Here is a 19,839-nt window from a genome sequence, read left to right as displayed (position 1 = left end):
CCACAACAAATCAGAAAACACAACAGCAAATAGAAAAACCCAACAGCAAAACCCAAAATCCTCATCACCTCTCTTGTGGGGGATTATAAAACAATACAACAATATGATGATACTACAACTACTCAGCTTTTCATTTGATATAATCCTCTTTATCTTTCTAATATGACATCCAGGGTGTAGATTATGTTAGCTCGTTTTTGTCAGGCAAAGGAATGAGCAGATTAAAAGTTAGAAATTATTATAATTATTATTAGGGCTATTTAAATATCTATGCTCAAGTCAAGTTTCCATCACGCGAAACATTTGACCAAATTGTTAGAACATATTCATGGTAAAGATTTGAAGTTATGTAATATTGTGATAGAATAAATCACGATTATTTTATTTTACATAACTTTTTCCGGGCTATACTAGCCTCTTTATTAAACTGTAATGACAAGAATAAACTACTTTATGCTTCTTCTTACCACACTCTGATGGTCAGGGTGTTTACAGGGTCTGCAGCTGTTGTAGTTACTGAAGTCGGCCAGCAGGGGCGCGAGTCTTCCCTCTCATTGTTTGTGGCTCGCTGTTGCTCTGCACCGCCAGGAGAGAGCGACGGGCCAGAGGAAAATGGCGGACGGTGTGGATCACATCGACATCTACGCCGACGTAGAGGAGGAATTTAGGGAGGTATGATATCCACACTCAGCACATTTAGAATAAGGGTACCATTGTGAGGCATATTTGCTAAGTCTTTTTTTTTTTGCTGTTATAATCGGAGAGTGGCCTGCTTTGCTTGTCAAACGAGCTTCCCTGTCGTACAGGCCGCCTCTCCCCATGCTGCCAACCTGCATCTTCACCAAGTTATCGGCTTGAAACTTTGCAACGAGTGAAGTTGTCCACGTTAAACACGGCATATGCTGCATGTAGTAAATTATATGCAATGCGCAAATGTGTATTATTTACCAGGGTTGATGCAAAAAGCCATCACTTTCATTGTTCCGCAGTCACAGCTCAGGCCTCGGCCCGGCAGTCAGTGGCGGGCTAGCAAGCCAAACAAACGCAGTTGCGTTAGCTAGCTAGCGTTAGCAGCTTTGCAAGTAATTATGTCTTAAGTTAACCTTCTAGCGTAATTTTTGCGAGCGGTTTATACAAGCAAACTTAAGGTTGAAACTAAATGAACGGAACTGTGATCAATGGTTAGATATGAGACGTTAATTACATGAATTGGAGTCACATTTAGTAGATGTAACGTTAAGAATCGTTAGCATCGTGTAGCATTGGTGTTAGATGTTGTTTTCATTTTCCACCTACGCCCCCTTTCTTTACAGCCGCAAAGGTCTTTATTAATTTAATCCGGGATGCAAATAATTTGTTGTTTGTAGGGTTATTTAGAGAATACCACGTGTCCACTAACACGGTAAAGAAACGACAGGCTCGTGTGTGTGTGTGTGTGTGTGTGTGTGTGTGTGTGTGTGTGTGTGTGTGTGTGTGTGTGTGTTATGATTAGCCATTGTGCGCTCTCGACATGCATTCAGCTGCTCGTGTTTGGCGTTTACTGAAGTTGCACTTTTCACGTTTCATTGATTACTTTTCTGCACGAGAGAGTTGCTCAGATAAGATTGATCCTACCGATTAAAACAAGTTTAAAAGCGTTGAAAGTCAGCTTAAACTGCTCCCGAGTCTTCGACAGTTCTCAATTTATGCTATCCCAACACGACTTTCTCAATATGTTTGAGTAAATGCACTCAACAATTTGGGAGTGTCTGCAACACTATTAATTATTTAACAAAATGATTGTTTTACTTAGATTTAGTTACCGTCAAGCTGCACTTTACATGGTTAAATTACACAGTGAGAATGACTGAGGCGTTTACTCACCCCAGGCACTTAAAAGAAATCTAGGATTACACTCCCTAAAATCTGGCTGACAATGTGTCTATTTAACAGCCTGGCACTAAGTTTCCTACCAGCTCCAGGGAGAGCGCATCATAATGAGGCTTTGTATTGAAGCAAAATAGCATGTGGCATAGACAGCAGAACCGGCATTACTCATGACTGATGAGAGTTATCTACACTGACATTGGTCTGAGATAAATCAGTTTGACTAAAATGAAACCGGTTTGAAGGAACAGTTCACTCATAAATGAAAATATTCATGATTTACTCATCCTCATGTCAATGGAGAGTTGGGTGAAGTTTTGTAGTTTTTCCAAAACAATTCTGAAGTAGCAGAGCGTTGCAGCTGAAGATGGAGACTTGTTTTAAACATTCAAAAAATCAGCTGTAAATCATCATTAAATGGCTCCACATAGCCCGTCAGGGCTTGAATTTAATTTTTTTTATGTGTTTTAAAACAAATCCCCATTTACTTTAGTTACTCAGGAGAACACTGCAGAGTTTTGCTGTTAATCTTCAGAAATCCTTTGTGGACTACAAAACATGATTCAACTTCACACTGTCATTGGAATGGGTGGATGATTAGGGAATTTTTAGGCCAACTGCTCCTTTAAAATTGTACACCAGACCAGCAAACCCAGACACCTCCCCCAGCTTGCAATGCTATTGTGTGACTCTACAGTTTTATTATAACCATCTAATTGACTGCTCTTAATGTTTCATACTTGTTTGACTGAAATGTTGCTCTCATGCTTAGCAGGAAGCTGACTACCCAGTCCACGAGCAGATCGACCTGTACGATGATGTAATATCCCCATCAGCCAACAATGGAGATGCTCCGGAAGACCGTGACTACCTGGATGCATTGCCTGCACCAGGTGGCTCAGAGGGAGGGAAGAGTGCCCCACCCAACGTTGTGTACACCTACACAGGCAAAAGGATTGCCCTGTATATAGGAAACCTCACATGGGTGCGTATCAGAGAATCTGTGCCATGCCAAACATTGACATTTATCTGCAACTTTGAAAACATTACATCAATATCAAACTAAACAAGTCAGTGCAAATATAATGATGCTGTCTTTCGTTATGCAGTGGACGACAGATGAGGACCTGACAGAAGCTATCCGGTCGATAGGCATCTCGGATGTGCTGGAGATCAAGTTCTTTGAAAACAGAGCCAACGGCCAATCAAAAGGGTGAGTTGTTTTTGATCAATTTGAGACACGATTGGACTAAATTACATCCTACAATGGGTTATGATAATTACTAATTGGTATATATTGATAGGACTGTTTGCACTTGGATTTTTATTTGCATTTCTGTTTTTTTCGAATTATGGGTAATGGTGATAATATTTTGTTTAACTATGTGGCAATACAGGCTATGAAATAGAGTACTAACTTTTATATGTCTTCTTCCTTCATCTTGTAGGTTTGCACTTGTGTGTGTGGGCTCAGAGGCATCATCCAGAAAGTTAATGGAGCTGCTTTCAAAGAGGGAGCTCCATGGACAGAATCCCATCGTCACGCCATGCAACAAACAGTCCCTCAGCCAGTTTGAGATGCAGTCACGCAAAAGTAAGAAGGACAAGCACAAACGTGGCATCAGCATATTTAAAAACATACTCTGCGAGTGTTATTTTAACTTAAACACTTTTTATCGTAGTGGTTTAAAGCGGACATGTAAAATAATTGTTGTGACACATCAGTTAGTCTGCTGAAAATGCACTTGCATTGTAGCAAAATTGACAACTTTATTGGACTTCATGTACAGTCTCATGAACACATGCATATTTATTATAATAATTAACAAACTGGGTACCACATTCCTCAGGTACCCAGTCAGGCCAGATGTCTGGTGAAGGTAAAGCTGGTCCCCCTGGCGCAGGCCCTCGTGGAGGTTTCCCCATGGGTCGAGGCAGAGGCAGGTTCCCTGGACCACCTGGCCCCGGAGGAGACCGCTTCCCTGGTCCCGTCGGGCCTGGAGGGCCACCACCACACTTTCCTGGTTAGTTTGGTAACCAGTGTGTACGCCAGTATGGTAGAGACAAAGCTCCTATCAGTTAACTCCTTTGAAAGATATAATTGAAAAAGGGCATAAATCAGATGGAACTGGTAGTAAGTAGATTATATTGATTACAGTTTTCATTACAACAGGTTTTATTTTTAATAAACATATGGTATGAATATCTGCAGATTAGTTCAGCAGGTGACACTTGGTATAAATTGCTAGCTATTCCCTAATTTGATTTAAACGTTTCAATAATTGTAATGTAAGGCGAGTAATGGAAAAATAAAGTTCCTGGACCTTGTTAAATGTGTTGACACTCGTCCCGTGACACAAAAGGTGAGTTCATTGCAGAAAAGAAAGAAAATCACCGATAAATAGGCCGATTTTTCTTTCTATTCCATCACCTGTTGAGATGTATGGGTCAGTGGATTCCTGATTAGGACCTGGTATTGCAATAAGATGCCCCTTTTTTGAATTATGTTTTCAAGCTTTTGTCATTCATGTGGGGATTTTCTTTCTACAATAATGTAGCAGTGCAATAGATTAAAATAACCATCATGGTATGACAAGTGTCTTGAAAACTGGAATGGAGAGTAATTAAAGTTGTGCTTTCTGTCTGGAAGTGCTGCTCTGTTAGCACAGTCCAGGCTTTGCTACTACTCACACCCGCATGGACTCGAGGCTCGTCTGTTGTAGTGTGCGTTTCTTGTGAGGGAGCTTTCACCCATTAAATATCTCCTGGCGGGGATGTTATTGCATGGTTTCTTCCCCATCTGGTTTGTTCTTTCTTTGTCCCTCTTCACCTCCAGTTGAACAAATAATCCTCCCCTGGCTGCAGTTTTCTGCTCACTGACATTTCCAAAACCATTCCCTGACAAGCAGTTAGCTCGGCTCTACTTGGCAAGCTACCAACTTCAAACTCCTTACAAATCTTGGATTGGCCGCCTTACACATGTAGTGGGAGCGAGTGGAGTTGCCAGCTTTTCTCTTTTTTTTTTTCCTCCATTTTTATGTCTTTTTCCCGCCATCCCACCTTTTTCACATCTCTTCTTTCGCTTAGCGGCTGGTGCCCCATGCTGCTGGGCTGTAACAGGCCTTCAGTTAGGAGGAAAGTTTACGAAGGGAAGAGTTGTGATTGGTTTGCTTTCTTCCCCATTAGGCTCGGGGATGAGACCAGATCTGATTAGGCACCAAGATGGCCCTCTGATGGATATGAGTTTCAATCCCTTCCCGCCGGGGGGCAGGAACGGGAGCTGGCGCGGCAGAGGTGAAACACCTCGATTGATCTGATTGATTTGATCGATCGCCTTTTTTTATCCTAACCCTCAGCTGTTTATTGGTAGTACTTTTGCCATTGGAACTGTCTGGTTGAGTGCCCAAAAAACAGCTGAGTTTCTCACCAAAGTATATCCATTAATAGACCTTTTCCGACTAAAACTGTTGGCCCTACATGAGGCCAAAGTAAATATTTTTGTGTTCACACTAAAGCAAGTTAGAGATGTGATTTATTCTTTTGAGGTCAGAACATACTCTAGACTTAGGGGCAGAAACACACAGCAAGTTCTTTGAAGGCCACCCTGCCTACTCAGCCACAGTCATACTGCCTCAAGCAGTTTTTAACTTTTTAAATCTAGTCAGAATACGTACCGTACTTCTGAACCTCTTCTTTATGTAATGCTTTAGGGATGTGTAAAGACTTCATGCCAAGGAAACATTTCCGCTTCATATTGTTTTTTCATGAAGTTGCGTGAGAGATTTTAAATTAAACGTATCTTCTACAACTGACTACAACTACAAAACCTTGTATTCCCTATTTGCCTTACATTACATCTCATGAGTGGCCCTTGCATGGAATAATATATTTGCTTACTGTGCTATGTACGGTATATCAAATATATATGAGTTTGCCATGTTAAACTCTTGGGGCTCACTCTGACAGTGCACCCTCTCAGCAGGGGCCTCTGATATTTAAAAACAAGTTTGCGGTTGTATCTCATCATCCGTTCTGTTTCCTTTTGATGTCATTTGCAGCATTATGTTGTGGCCTTTTGTCATTTGTTCTTCCCAAACTATGGCTTGCTCTTCCTTATCTGTCTTTGTCATTGTCCCTGCTTCAAACGTCTGTATTAGGTACCTAAAAGGCATCTTCAAATGAAGGAAAACAGGAAAAATACAGGCTGCTCCTGGATGATAAAATCAGAGTTTTTCAACGAGATTCAACTGATGAATTGGCTGAGCCTGCCTGAGATATTATGATTTCACCATTAAACCCAAAGCAGTTGGGGAGAGCTCTACCTGCTTTAACATAGGCAAAGATAGTGATTAGATCTTCCTTTGTCTCATGCACTTCTCTTTTTTTTTTTTTTTTTATTTGTGCTCTCTTTTAGGTGGTATGCAGGGTCCCCCACGCCCCCCTCCAGGTCCACCTGGTCCCCCCGGCCCTCCAGGACCACCACCTCCTGGCCAGGGCCTACCCCCTCCCCTCGCTGGTCCTCCAAATCGTGGCGACAGGCCTCCTCCCCCTGTGCTCTTCCCTGGTCAGTTCGGCCAACCTCCAATGGGTCCCCTGCCCCCAGGCCCCCCTCCTCCAGGATATGGCCCTCCCCCTGGTCCCCCACCACCTCAACAGGGCCCTCCACCCCCAGGACCCTTCCCTCCTCGTCCTCCAGGCCCCATTGGGCCCCCGATGGCTTTGGCCCCACCTCCACACATGCCAGGCCCCCCACCAGGTGGACCACCTCCTGCACCTCACGTCAATCCTGCGTTCTTTCCCCCACCCGGCAACAACAGCATGCCCCCGAACGACAGCCGAGGGCCCCCTGGACCAAACGACCCATACGGACGCCCGCCACCATATGAAAGAGGGGACTATGGTCCTGGAGGCCGGTAAGAAAATTAGTGGCTGAGTTATAATAATTAAATGAATAATTAGCTTACATATTTATACAATGTTCATTCCAAATACATTCTAGTAACTGACTTAACCCACCTTGACCATTGTTTGTCTATTCCCAGGGAGATGGAGGCATCACGGACACCTCTAAGCGAGGCAGAGTTTGAGGAGATCATGAACAGGAACAGAGCCATCTCCTCCAGCGCCATATCCAGAGCAGTGTCTGACGCCAGTGCAGGTAACATAAATAGTAATACAGGATACATACTTGCCATGGGTGTGCTCAGAACACCAAAACTGGTAGCCAGTGAAACCTTAATGTGACCTTGTATTCTCTTTAGCTGACTATGGCAGCGCTATTGAGACCTTGGTGACAGCAATCAGTCTGATCAAACAGTCCAAAGTGTCAGCAGATGACCGCTGCAAGGTCCTCATCAGTTCCCTGCAGGACTGTCTCCACGGCATTGAGTCAAAGAGCTACGGTTCCGCTTCCAGGTAAGACTTCAGTCCACTATAGTGAAGTAGCCATTTATTGTGACATTGAACCTGTACTAAAAAGAAATAGACCAACAACTTCAAATGTGATACAACAACAGTTTTTAAGACCTTTGAAACCCTGGAACACACTCCAGTGATGCCTATGTCTCTGCCAGGCGAGAGCGTTCAAGGGAACGAGACCACAGCCGCTCCAGAGAAAAGAGCCGACGTCACAAGTCTCGCAGTCGCGATCGACATGAGGATTACTACCGAGAACGCAGCCGGGAACGGGATCGCCACCGTGAGAGGGATCGAGACAGAGACCGTGAGAGAGAGAGGGAGAGAGAGTACCGACACCGCTAGAGGTCAAGGGAGGTGGGTACAACTTTTCCTGTATTATTTTTCTTCTGTCATAAGCTCTTATCTGTCTTCTTCATCACAACATTTGTCATAGACCTGGAATGAGCCAGTCTGGTTCAAGCACAAATAGCCTGAACTACATGAAAGAGGAAGAAAATGCCAATACTGAGTTTGAAAAAGTCCTTTTGATTGCTCACTTTGTTTTTTTGGGTCACATTAAATTTGCTGTCAGGATTTTCTGTGCCCATAATGCATTCTGTAGAGAGAAAGAGGATATGATGGTGTATGATCAGGCCATAAACAGCTTTTGAAAATTAAGGTTATGAAGCATTCACAGTACAGAATGACATAACTCTATTAAGATGTGACGTGAGGTGAGCAAGGAAATGACTTTCAGAACTCAGTCCTTTTGGTTTCAGGTAGGTGTAAGGTAAGTTTGCTTTTTTTAAGAAAAGAAAAATGTTATTACGTGTTTGGTCTTTCAGAGAATGTATTCAATATGAACTTAATGTATTCACCATGCTGCTTTTCACGGAGGGTTTTGTAAGAGAGTTTTGTTGTATCGATGCTGTGGTTCTCCCCAAATCAGAAAATGCACTGATAGTTACCGAAAATTCACTGTTGGTAATTGCAAAATTTGTCAGCCATTTGTTGTTTTAAGCAACAAAAAGTAAAACGATTCTTAGAGATAATATGGATACATGAAAACAGTCTATTTTGCTGTTGTGAGGAAGGTTTTCTACTCTGTTTTCTGGCAGTTCAGAGACTCTGTAGATGTACCATTTGATAAACATTGTTTGGCTTGTAAAATTTTGCTTTTACCAGCAATTATGGCCAGTGGGCCACAAAAATATCAAAGCTTCAGTAATTGATTGCCATTTCATTACATTTGCGTTAAACTGAAGTGTATTGTGACTGCTGAATTGGTTTGTCAGTTTGTTTGTAACAACAGTTCCTTAGCTGATTGGCTTCATTGGTTTCAGATGTCCAAGTATTGCCCTATCATTTTACAGTACTTTTTATGTGGCCTGTTTGTTCGGATTGGATTGTATTTTTAGAAAGAAAAAAAAATTACATTGTTCATCTTGTCAATACTAGACACATCAGCTCTCTGTAAATGTTGCATTCACAGTAATGTTGTATACATATTACATTTCAGTTTAGTATATTTCATTGTCATGTTATAATTGCAAGAATCAACAAGTGAAAAAGTGATTTCTGGACACAACATTTTTTGACAAAGTGAATGTGCCATTTTTGCATGTCAGTAATATTTCCTGACATTTAATGTTGTCAAATTGAATGTTTTGCAGTTTCACTTTTGTACCTCAGTTTAAGACATTGAGGTGAATGAAAAAATATACCTTTCTATATCATGTTCTGAGAACATAGATGTTAATGTTGATGACCTTATTAGACATAATGTCACACAAGTCATGTTTTTAGGCAGAGGTCGAAGGAAAAAAAACAATTTTATATTCTGCTTGGATTGAATAGTAAATGAAATTATTTGTTGACAATCAGAATTGCTGTCCATTAAGAGCAAATATTTTTAGCTGAGTTGCCTGATTCAGTTGAATCCTAATTTTATATAATACAATTATTCAATATAATATTGAACATATATAATACAAGAAAAAACCTTCATTTTAATGGTGATGCAATGCTAATTGTTACTAGTCATTGAGTGATACATAGAAATTGACATTAAATATTTGGTTTATGTGTGACTTTTGTATGTACTTTGAAATCATTTCTGTTCAGGCAGCAGTGTTGATTTTGAAACTGTGATTAGTCCCTTGTTGGCAAGAGATCGTGCTAGTGTTGAATTTTTTGGCTCATAGCATTATGTGGCGTGCTGGCTTTTTGGTTGTAAAGTCATGGATGAGTTGTAGATGAAGTTAACTCAAGCTTCTTGACGCCAGCAAATATTGTTGCCACATTTTCAATGATGTGCTGTCCGAAATTATACGAGGTATATATTTTTAAGGCTAATTTTCTGAGACTTGCTGGTGTTTTTCATGGATTCCAGAGGTTAGGGTTTCACTCATCATTGTGTAATCTTTGTTGGAAGATGCTGTCTTCCCTTGCGTCACTTGCGTGTTGACCAACATGTTAACCTTTTTGTAAAGTTGTGGAACAGCAGTTGAAATATCTGGTTTGAGCGATGGTTTGTGTCGTTGTGATGTTCTGTAATGCCAAAGCACTGAGAATTCTGGTGTTGTGTATGAATCCGTTTTTATAGAGCAGAGACTAACAGGTGAAATGGAGCCTTCAGCATCTCTTTACAGTTGCCCATCACCCCAAATAATATTTCTCTTTCAGACATGAACTCCATTATGTCTTAATTTAGCTGCATTCCCAGCAGGATATACATTAGACACGTTTTCTATAGACACTTTGTTAAAAGCGTCCCAATTTCTCCAAACCTGAGAAATATTAACAGGGGTGGTTCTGCTTCTTGAGTTGCTGAATTCTGATAGCAGGCAGAACCTTAAACCCAAAAGAATGTAATTTAGAAACTGTCTTAGTAATTTGTCATGTGATACAGTGTAGAGTTGTGCTGCGTTTTCATTAATATAGTTGATCTAATCTCTGTTGGACCCCCTTGTCCTACACTAGAGTTTTTACCGAAAGGAAAGTTTTTGTGTCCACTGGGAACCTCTTTACAAAAATATTTTGTCCTGTTAAGTTTGGCAGCAAAAGTTTTATTTATTTATTTATTTTTTTCCACATTTCCTTTATAGTTACGGTGTTTTCACATAGAAAGAGAGTGAAATTTTTACTGCAAAGATCCAGAGTGCAGATTTGTGTCCATTTGTGCCATTTTATGGAAAATCTGTGTTATCACGAACATGTACATACTGAACTGGAGCAAAAGTCAATATTGCTTGTGTCAAGGGGCTTTGCTGAGTGTTGTGTGGGTTGTGTTTGGGTTGAATGGAGGGGTAGAGCAGCTGTTGGATCTGGGAAAAGAGGTAGAACTAGAGACTTAACTAAATTTAAACTTGAGACAAACTCGCCCTCAGTGTTTGCTGTTACTGTCTAGCCTGCAGCTATCGTACCAAAAACAAAAAAAACTGGGCAGATAAAGTCTTGTGTGAGTAACGCGAATACACTTTCTGTGTGAACACACCATTACAGGATACAAGTACCTCTTTTTGAGAATGTCAGCAACTAAATGTAAAAAGTTGCCCTGCATTTCTATCATGGCATTGTGACAGCAATGACTGCAGTCTCCTAACACATTTTGTTATCTGTTAGTTGGGAGATCCCCAGTGGGCACAAGGCATGATTACTTTTGGTAACATAGATGACAAAATACAATTGTTGACTATTTTTAAAGATGTTTCTCGCAGTGTCAATGAAATTACTAAAGTTCACAATCTGCCTTTGCAGTGTTGAGAAATAAGCATATTGCTGTTATTCCTGATAGTAGTTCAGTTACTTGTTGTGTCCAAAGATGTGCATTAACACTGTTTTATCTGTTTATATTGCTTTGGGGGAATGTATACTCTTTGCACCAGGCTGAAATGACTTAATGCTATCTCCTCAGTCTGTCTGTAGGTATGTGTTTGTTTAGGATCACAGCCTTGATGTCCTTCAAACAAATACAGTATTTACTCATGTTAAACCAGGGTCAAATAGTTTTCAGGTAACCAATTAGTATTCATGCCCATTTAAATCGCAGGAAAGAAGTTATACTTGTTTTATGTAACATGGCCGAGGTGAAAGTTACAAAGTAAGAAAATTATAATTGTCCTTTTAAAAGGACTAGTGTGTAGAATTAAGGGGGGTATTTTTTTTCTACAAATCAGCTAAGTAGTTGCCATAACAAGTTAAACTGCAAAAGTATAAGTGTTCCACACCTTTTGCACTATTTTCAGAAATACTGGGAGCGTTCAAGCCTTTCTATTGACATAATTGTTATTGGCAAGGTGATGTCCAAAAATGAATTTTTACATGGTAAGTATCAGATCTTGGGCTGCAGATAAAGGTCTGAAGGGATTTCATGGACTGCTTGACCCTGGTTTGACTCCTATGGTACATTTTATAATATGGCAAAGGATTTGTTAGTCTGATATATTGATGTAATGTGACCATTGATAAAAGTTCAGTCGTGCTCGTTCCTAATTGCACTCTGTTAAATCCCTTTTTGAAGGATTAACATTTGACCACTGTGTTCTGTGAACAGTTTTTTTTATTGTCGGCTGAACTGTATTTATCTGTAGCCCTGCACCATGTAAAACCAAACTACAGCAAAAACCTGCAGATTTTAAATATGCATTTGAACCATGTAAAATCATCTGTACTGATATGACCTGCCTGTAAGTTAGGCATTTTTGGTGCAAGTATCGGTTCTAATTGTAAAGCAAAACAATATGTCATTAAGGCTGAATACATTTGAATGAAAATTGACAGGAATCCCTTGCAAATTTGAAGTGTCACTTGCAGAATTGTTGAGGAGATTTGCCTTTGTTCAGTCTCAGTGACCGTTCCTGCCGTCATTGATAAATCATTAAAAAAAAAAAAAAGTTTGTCTTTCAAGTTCCCTGTTCCCTGCATGCTGGACTTTACTTAATAGTGTGAAGTATACATAGATATAGTTTATTCATTGGCGGTATGTCTAATAAATCATAAAGGGGTGTAGTAAATTACATTTAAATTGTATATTTCTGTTGTATGTTTAAAAAAAAAAAAATCATTAGGTGGGTGTGACAAGGTATCACCTGTTGAGTCAGATGCGTGCCTTTCTCTTCGTAGTTTTGTGTTTTTTTTTATCTACAGCTCTTTTTTTGTCCTTTCTGTGTTTTACCCCTGTATTTGTTAATTTCCAGAAAAAAATGGTTGTGTCGCAACCATTCATGCACTGTTTCTATGGTATGTGTCACAGTGGGTTAAGTGTTCACTTTAAAGTTGTTTAGCAAATAGAGGGTACATTTAAAAGAAACCACTATTGGATAGTTGCATTCCAGCAAAGATATTGATAGTTGATTTCAGTTGAGAATTATTGCAATGTTGTCTGCTTAAAAGCAGAGTACAGCATGTAAAGTTTAATTTCAAAACTATAGTGGCCCAGTTTACCATCAATTTGCTAATCGCATAAGACAGTCATGATACTACATGGTCAGAACTGTTCTGGTTAAACCAGTTGCACGTTACATGACCTTTTTTTAGATGTCAAAAATTTCCCTTAGATTTATCCCAGAATATGTAATTCAGTGTACACTTCTGTAACAGAAATGTCCAGCTTCACTGTCCAGCGTCTTCTAAATATACATTTTCTATATTGATGTCGATTTTTGTCTGTCAAAAGAGCTAAAGTGATACACTGCGTTCAGGCATTGGCACAACTGACTAGCTATATTTTCCAGGTGTGTTTGTTCACTCAAATCTCACATTTGCTTCTCTGATATTTCCTGTTCAAGTTTGCATGTTTCTGTCTGTGCTAGGGTTGGGGACAATACACGATCAACAGAGCATTAAGAAAATTCTATGTACGTTTTCTAACAGGAAAAGGTATCTGAAAATGGTGTATATAAAATTTGACAAGACCACAGTTTTCCCAGTAAAATGTTCAGTAAGTGGACGGACCTGCCAACCTTCAGACTCGGAGAGATGGTGAATTGAACCCAGCCCTGGTGTGCACTATGTATGTGTAGTCTAGCGGTTTAATAGTGAGAGAGGGAAAAGAAAGTGTTGACTGTTGGGCTGCCTCGAAACCAAACTCCACCCTTCATTTTGACACCTTTCAGCTAACGAGGATCAAGGATGGATGGAAGGAAAAGGAGGACGACTTTCACTGCGCCACCACCACTTCCCCAGCCCTGCATGACCGGACAGGATTACAACCACCTCTTCCTCCTCCACCCCTCCATCTCTCCTCTCCGTCTCCACCCATCCTTCTCTCTGTCTGTTCATCTTGTCTGCCTGACTAAGAGCAGTGGATGGAAGACCCTGACCTGTGTAAGGCTATGTTATCTAAATACCAATACTCATGGTAACTAAAGATGAAAGAAAAGAAACTTTCCAAACAGCTCTTTTATTTTTATGATGTTTTATTTGACATGAAGATGACTACATGTGATGCTTCTTTTCTTGCAAAGACACAATAAATACCACACACAATCCCAGACTAGAAGACACAAACATTACATCCTATTTGTTTTTTTATTTTTCCTCGGCTCGCTGTACTGTGTACATTCAGTTTAGAGATCAGTTTTTATAGGGTGCATATGTGATGTTTTCTTCCCCGCCCCTCCCGCTCATCCACATTTATTCTTTTCATGGTTAGTATGTTTGTAAATGTCTCTCTGCTTTTGATTAAAACTAGATGGTGTTGTAATAAAAAATGTTAACTGAGGTACTCGATGCATTTGGTCAATTCCTCTATGTGTGTTGCGCATTTATATTAAATGTATATTTTGGACTGCATACTTTTTTTCACATTGAATTTGTCTTCATTTACATCCTTGTTTTCTTAGCTGTATTAGAACCCTGTAATTTAGCCCCCCTCCCCTTTTTTGTTGTTTTCTGTTATTTTACTCTTCGAATGGATAGAACTTTTACAAGGTAAGACACATTGGATGAATGTACTTGTTTGCAATGTGCATTGATTCATGGATGGAAGGCTTTGTAGATGTTGACCAAGTTGAAGGTCCACCTGTGCATGCAGCTCGTTTGACCACAAACCAAAAAAAGACACTACTGTTTTCAAAGTGGGTTCTGTTTGTTGTGTGTAATTGCACTGAATAGCCGTTATCATGAACAGCATTGTTTCATTTTGTTAATGCAAAAATATATTTTTACATTTTGTTATCCAGGTTAAATTTGCTCCTCTTGTAGTTAGTTTACATGGACCTGATCATTCTTCAAATATCAAATCCACTTGTTGCTCTTATGTTCCACACCTAATATGTCTTTGTATATTCAGTGTTAAAGGTGTAATATGCAGGTTTTTGAAGAAGCAACATATAGACTCAAACGAAAATAATCCCTCCCAGTAATCACAAAATACCCTTTACAAGTGTTGGAGTGTCTGTATCTGCAGAGACCCTGACTGTCTTTATTGTGTCAGTATTTTGCCTTTTGGGTGAAATGTCTGAGAGTCATCCTTTGTGTAGCCCCCAGCCAATAAAAGTGTAAGATTGGGACTTTAAGAAATTGTAGCAACCGGGTTATATCACTATCTGTCTCTCTCTGCTCTGGATTAGACAGAAAGGGCTGTGTGTCTGTTTGACCGAGGGTTGGGCCAAGCTACACAGACAGATGGAGCAAAGAGGCGAACAGCCGACTTGATGAAGAGAAAATCCAAAAACATTTGGGTGTGTGTGTTTGTGCCTTAGAACCTGACCGCCTTGAAGCAAGCTTTATATCTCTCCTCCAGCGAGCAGGGGCAAACATTAACCAAAAAATCCTGCATAGTATGCCTTTAACACTTTGTCATGTCACACCATACGCAACACGAGGAACAAATTACTATGCAATTTGTTAAATTCGAAATGTGCCCCATAACACTTCTATTGTCTTTTCTCTGTTATTTCACAAGCCATCATGTTCATATCTTGCTTATTTAAGATGATTGATTCGGCAAATGAGTACTGAGTTATATGTATGTTTCAACTCTAATCAATATTGCAAAGGGTTAGGTTTAGAACAGTGTGGTGGTGTCATATTGGTGGTCTACTTGAACTCAAAACAAAATAATTATGGATTGAACTAACTTCTTGTATGAATTCAACACGATCAGTGGTCAACACTGATTTTTAAAGATAAGCAAATGACTCCTGTTGAGTTCCACAATACCAGCCCTTGTTTAAATCTTTTGTTGAATTTTTTTTTCTCCTTCTCGTTGAGACTGTTGCTTTTGTTGTCAAGATTATTGTTCTTTTGTTCCATCTTAAATTTGTCATGTCGGTTCAAATTCATGGCCAGCCCCTAAAATCTTTGATCTTGAAAAAGTATTTGATGATTGTAAAGGTTACAGACCCTAACATCCATCTTGTGATTTTAATAGCTAGAGTAATCACTCTGAACTTTGATGAACATCTGAAAGTCAGACTAATGCAGTATCCAGTCACTTAAAACTCTTGAAATGTCTTCTTGTTCTTACAGTTAACTTTGAAGAGTGTTTTATATTCACAAATGTTAATCCTTTTGCCCTAATGACCCTGTACACTCTGTAAAAGAGTTATGAAAGCAATTGTTTATTGGGGTTTGTTACATGAAAAACAAAACACATGTGATTAAAGTGGTGCATTTTGCACTGACGGGGAAAAAGTCTTAATGCCAGCTGTGTTGTACAGTTCCCTGGCACAGCCAATTATTTTGACTGACGGGGCCTCTTCTCAGGACTGTGTTTAGTTAATTCGGCTCATACATACGTATCTGTAGATTAACTTTGTGACCTAAGCAGATGTTGAGCTCATACCTGCCTGATGTCATCCTGAGCAGAGGTTTAATCCACCAGAATAAGAGCATCCTTGTGCTGGGCTTTCAGTGAAAATGCTCAGGTGTCACCCTGTTGTTGTCTTGTGCTGACTTCTCTCCACAGCGCTGAAGGTAAGTGTTCACAGGTCTACATCACTGTGGAAGAAGAAGCTGTCCAGACTCCGCTCCATCAAAGCTGGACCAACACTGAACTTGACACAAAGTGAATGGAAAGTATCAGATTTGCATGTGTTCTCAGTATTAGTCTTACTTGTGTAATGGCAGGATCATTGTCATTAATTCTTACCTGATCTTCAGCTGTGTTTGTAGCACCTGTAAAGGATTAATAAAAAGTTATGGAATACAGCTGAATGTTTCCACAAACTAAGTCGGGGGAAACATAATTTTACCGCTGACTGGTCATGTAGAGTTAAAATGTTGTCTGTAAATGTAATTGATCATAGTCATGTAGCCCTGACCAGTGTAAAGCAGGACTTTTTAGGATTGCATGATTTGAAAAGTCAACATTAAATAAATCCCCTCCTTTATACTCATTAGTATTATTGTAGTTTTATTATCAATGAGTCAAATGTATGGTTTTCTAGGCCTTTCCTATTAACCTGTAGTACTTAAAGCTATGTTTTGTCTCGTCATTTGGCCATTCCCTGCTGGGGACAGGAACATGGGAGCCAACTTAAGCAAATGGTTATTATAAAGCATTATAAATAAAATAAATTAAACTCAGTTTTGTTTTGTTGCTTTCCTTTCTATGCATGGAATTCATTCCTGTGGGGGACATCAGATCAAAATGAACAATATCAATAACTTGAAGCTGATCATTGTTTGATCCACACATTCTGTAGGCTACCTGAGGGAAAAGGGTTCTGAAGATATGTTTTCCAAAATTGTGAGGTTTATTCAACGGGCCATAGCTAAATGACCAAAAATGTATAATGTTACTGTTAGAGGACACTAGAATCATATCTAATTGTGTGACATAATAATGATAACTTGATGTATTACTGGTAATCTAGAGACACAGCCAATACATTAACGTGTTATGGGGGATTTGATTATGGAAAATACAAATAGATCATAATGTAGGTCAACTGGTGTTTGCAAACAAAGCTGGAAACCCTATAAAAAACATATTGGAAAGATAAGATAATTATCCGAACGATTCCTTTATTGCAGCGTTTTAGTCAAGTAGACTTAACCAGGTTGCATAAACGAATTAAGATATGAGAATAATAAAACGGGAATAAATATGCCAATGATATTGTGGAAGTAGCACCACCTGTTACTCTTTTTTATATCATGTGAATACTCGGATGCTGCTAGAATTTCATTGTACACTTGTGCAATGACAATAAAAAGATTTTGACTCTGATCACAGTAAGTCCTGTGCGATGCTACGTAACTGTACGAAAGCACAAACTGCGAACAGGAAGGTATAATGTTAATTAATGTATTTTTAAAAGGGTATTTTAAATAATCCCAAAACAAAATGAAAAAGTAAGTAATTAAACACTACTCGTCTGTAAGTATTACCACAAACAGCCGGAACCTTTTAATCCCTGTGGCTCGTCCCCTCCGTACGATTTTTAACGTTACACTCGCCACTTCCGGCGGTTGTTTGGCTGTCCGTTTGAAATGACTTCGCCGGCTATATAAAGCTCACTTTAAATGCTTAAATGGCAGGTTTATTAAATGTGGACGCACGCTGTGGATCAAGAGGTGTCCTATAGAGTGTCCCACGGGATCAACTTCACTCTCCTGCCACCGTACTATGTTCAAAAAGATGACTGAATTTGGTCCAGATTCCGGGGGGAGAGTAAAGGTAACGCAACGTTGCTGTACGCTATTGAAAACATTAACCCCTGTTGGCTTTTAACTACTTTCTTAATTGAGAAAGTCCCATTGCTCATTTGTTCCCATGTTGTTATTTTAATCTCGTATTTGGTGTTAAAACAGGAACACGTTCATGTTGTATCTGCTGTCTGTGATCTGCAGGGGGTAACCATTGTGAAGCCGATCGTGTTTGGGAACGTTGCCCGCTACTTTGGGAAAAAGAGAGAAGAAGACGGACACACACATCAGTGGTCCGTCTATGTGAAGCCTTACAGGAACGAGGTCAGTCGCAAGTCACTGGCAAACTAGTGTTTAATTTACTCTTCTTCATGTTATTTTTTATAAAGGTATTACACTGTTCTTCCAGGATATGTCCGCTTATGTGAAGAAGATCCAATTCAAGCTACATGAGAGCTATGGAAACCCACTGAGAGGTGAGAAGACCTTTAAAAAGTGAAAATGTACCAGAAAAAGCTGATAGAAACCTTGTCTGTCTTTTCTGCAGTGTACCTCATTTAATCTTTCTCCTTCTTCCAGTGGTGACAAAGCCTCCATACGAGATCACAGAAACAGGCTGGGGAGAGTTTGAGATCATCATCAAGATCTTCTTCATCGACCCCAACGAGAGACCTGTAAGAGCCTGATAATAGCCAGTATTAGTAGGTATGCATTTAGACCTTAACCCTCATTTATACATGCTCGTGCTGACGTGTGCTTGTGTGTCTTAGGTGACTCTATACCATCTGTTGAAGCTGTTCCAGTCAGACTCCAGTGCCATCCCTAAGAAGACGGTTGTCTCCGAGTTCTACGATGAAATGGTACGCCTGCTTTCAGGCACGAACACATATCGCCTCGACACATGAAGAACTTTGTTTTTCAAACTGCACTCGTTTCAGCTATAAAAAATAAACACAGATGCCATATACATTTATTTTTGCGTTTTGAATCAGGAGTTGCGTGAGACTCACTGTTTTCTACTTAATCTTCAGATCTTCCAGGACCCCACAGCCATGATGCAGCAGCTGCTGACCACATCAAGACAACTCACCCTGGGAGCATACAAGCATGAGACAGAGTGTATGTATACACACAATAAACGGCAAAACACCAAAACACAAGACGCGAGTGTGTTTTCTGTCACATTAGTTTAAATCACTGTCATTGTGCTGATGTGTTTTGTGCATCCTGTGTCTGCAGTCAGCGAGCTGGAGCAGAGGACCAAGGAGAAAATGGAAGCAGCGAAAAGGAGAACCAGCCAGGAGATCACAGAGCTGAAAGACAAACTGAAAGCCAGCAGAGAAAACATCAACCACCTGAAGGCAGAGATCAGGAAGCTGGAGGAGGACGGAGACCACAAGGAGCACTGAGAAATGGACAAACACACACAACGCGGACGTGATTTAGTGTTCATGACTCATTAAAAAAACAAGACATTGTTGTGACTTATTTTTATTACACTTTTTTTTTTTTTTTTAGATTTGTTTTCTGTTACTGTTAAACATAAACACTCAATAATACGTCACCTAGAGAAGACTTAAGAATGATTTTCAAAAATGGAAGAAAATTTAATTGAGAACTTCAGGATTTTTTCATTGGTTCTCAAAACATGTTATTTGTTTTTCTACACACATTGAAAGATCTGCTTGTTGTGAGGGATAAAGACGCATAAAACTTTTCTAGGCTTGTCTATTCATCTTGATGTAGAGTCAGTGAAGCATCCTCATAGTGTTCATGCCTACTTGATGATATATTATCTACATTTGTGAGAATAGTTTTGATAGTGAATATCTGCTTTCTTGTTTTTTCTTTTTCTTTTTCAACTGATTTCATGGGTTTCTATATAAAGTAAATGTGCTGAGAATCATCACTTGATGTGTTTCTTCTAAAGTGAGCATTCAGATTTGATGTGGGTTGATTTCACAAAATGTGATGGAA

General features: G+C 39.7%; 2 protein-coding genes across 5 annotated transcripts; both read left to right on the top strand.

The window, feature by feature from the left end:
* The first annotated feature begins 518 nt into the window (after positions 1-518).
* On the top strand, positions 519-15,138 carry cpsf6 (cleavage and polyadenylation specific factor 6). 4 transcript variants are annotated; one of them, XM_037120980.1, is made up of 11 exons: positions 519-672; positions 2,639-2,851; positions 2,976-3,079; positions 3,315-3,460; positions 3,717-3,890; positions 5,053-5,160; positions 6,281-6,779; positions 6,909-7,024; positions 7,128-7,281; positions 7,440-7,638; positions 13,380-15,138. In XM_037120980.1, exons 1-10 carry the CDS (start codon positions 613-615, stop codon positions 7,624-7,626), a joined length of 1,761 nt encoding a protein of 586 aa, XP_036976875.1. In that variant the 5' UTR covers positions 519-612; the 3' UTR covers positions 7,627-7,638; positions 13,380-15,138. The 4 variants fall into 4 exon arrangements, with proteins under 4 accessions (XP_036976875.1, XP_036976877.1, XP_036976876.1 ...); XM_037120981.1 differs by having other exon boundaries at positions 523-672; positions 2,642-2,851; XM_037120982.1 differs by lacking the exon at positions 5,053-5,160 and having other exon boundaries at positions 520-672.
* A 2,508-nt stretch (positions 15,139-17,646) lies between these two features.
* On the top strand, positions 17,647-19,768 carry yeats4 (YEATS domain containing 4). The gene is made up of 7 exons (XM_037120990.1): positions 17,647-17,893; positions 18,067-18,186; positions 18,272-18,338; positions 18,442-18,536; positions 18,633-18,722; positions 18,894-18,981; positions 19,102-19,768. Exons 1-7 carry the CDS (start codon positions 17,843-17,845, stop codon positions 19,269-19,271), a joined length of 681 nt encoding a protein of 226 aa, XP_036976885.1. The 5' UTR covers positions 17,647-17,842; the 3' UTR covers positions 19,272-19,768.
* The last annotated feature ends 71 nt before the right edge of the window (positions 19,769-19,839 follow it).

Source organism: Acanthopagrus latus, chromosome 14 (genome assembly GCF_904848185.1).
Source record: "Acanthopagrus latus isolate v.2019 chromosome 14, fAcaLat1.1, whole genome shotgun sequence".
Classification (NCBI taxonomy): Eukaryota; Metazoa; Chordata; class Actinopteri; order Spariformes; family Sparidae; genus Acanthopagrus; species Acanthopagrus latus.
Note: the sequence above shows the minus strand (reverse complement) of the source record. Positions and strands in the feature narration are given on the sequence as shown.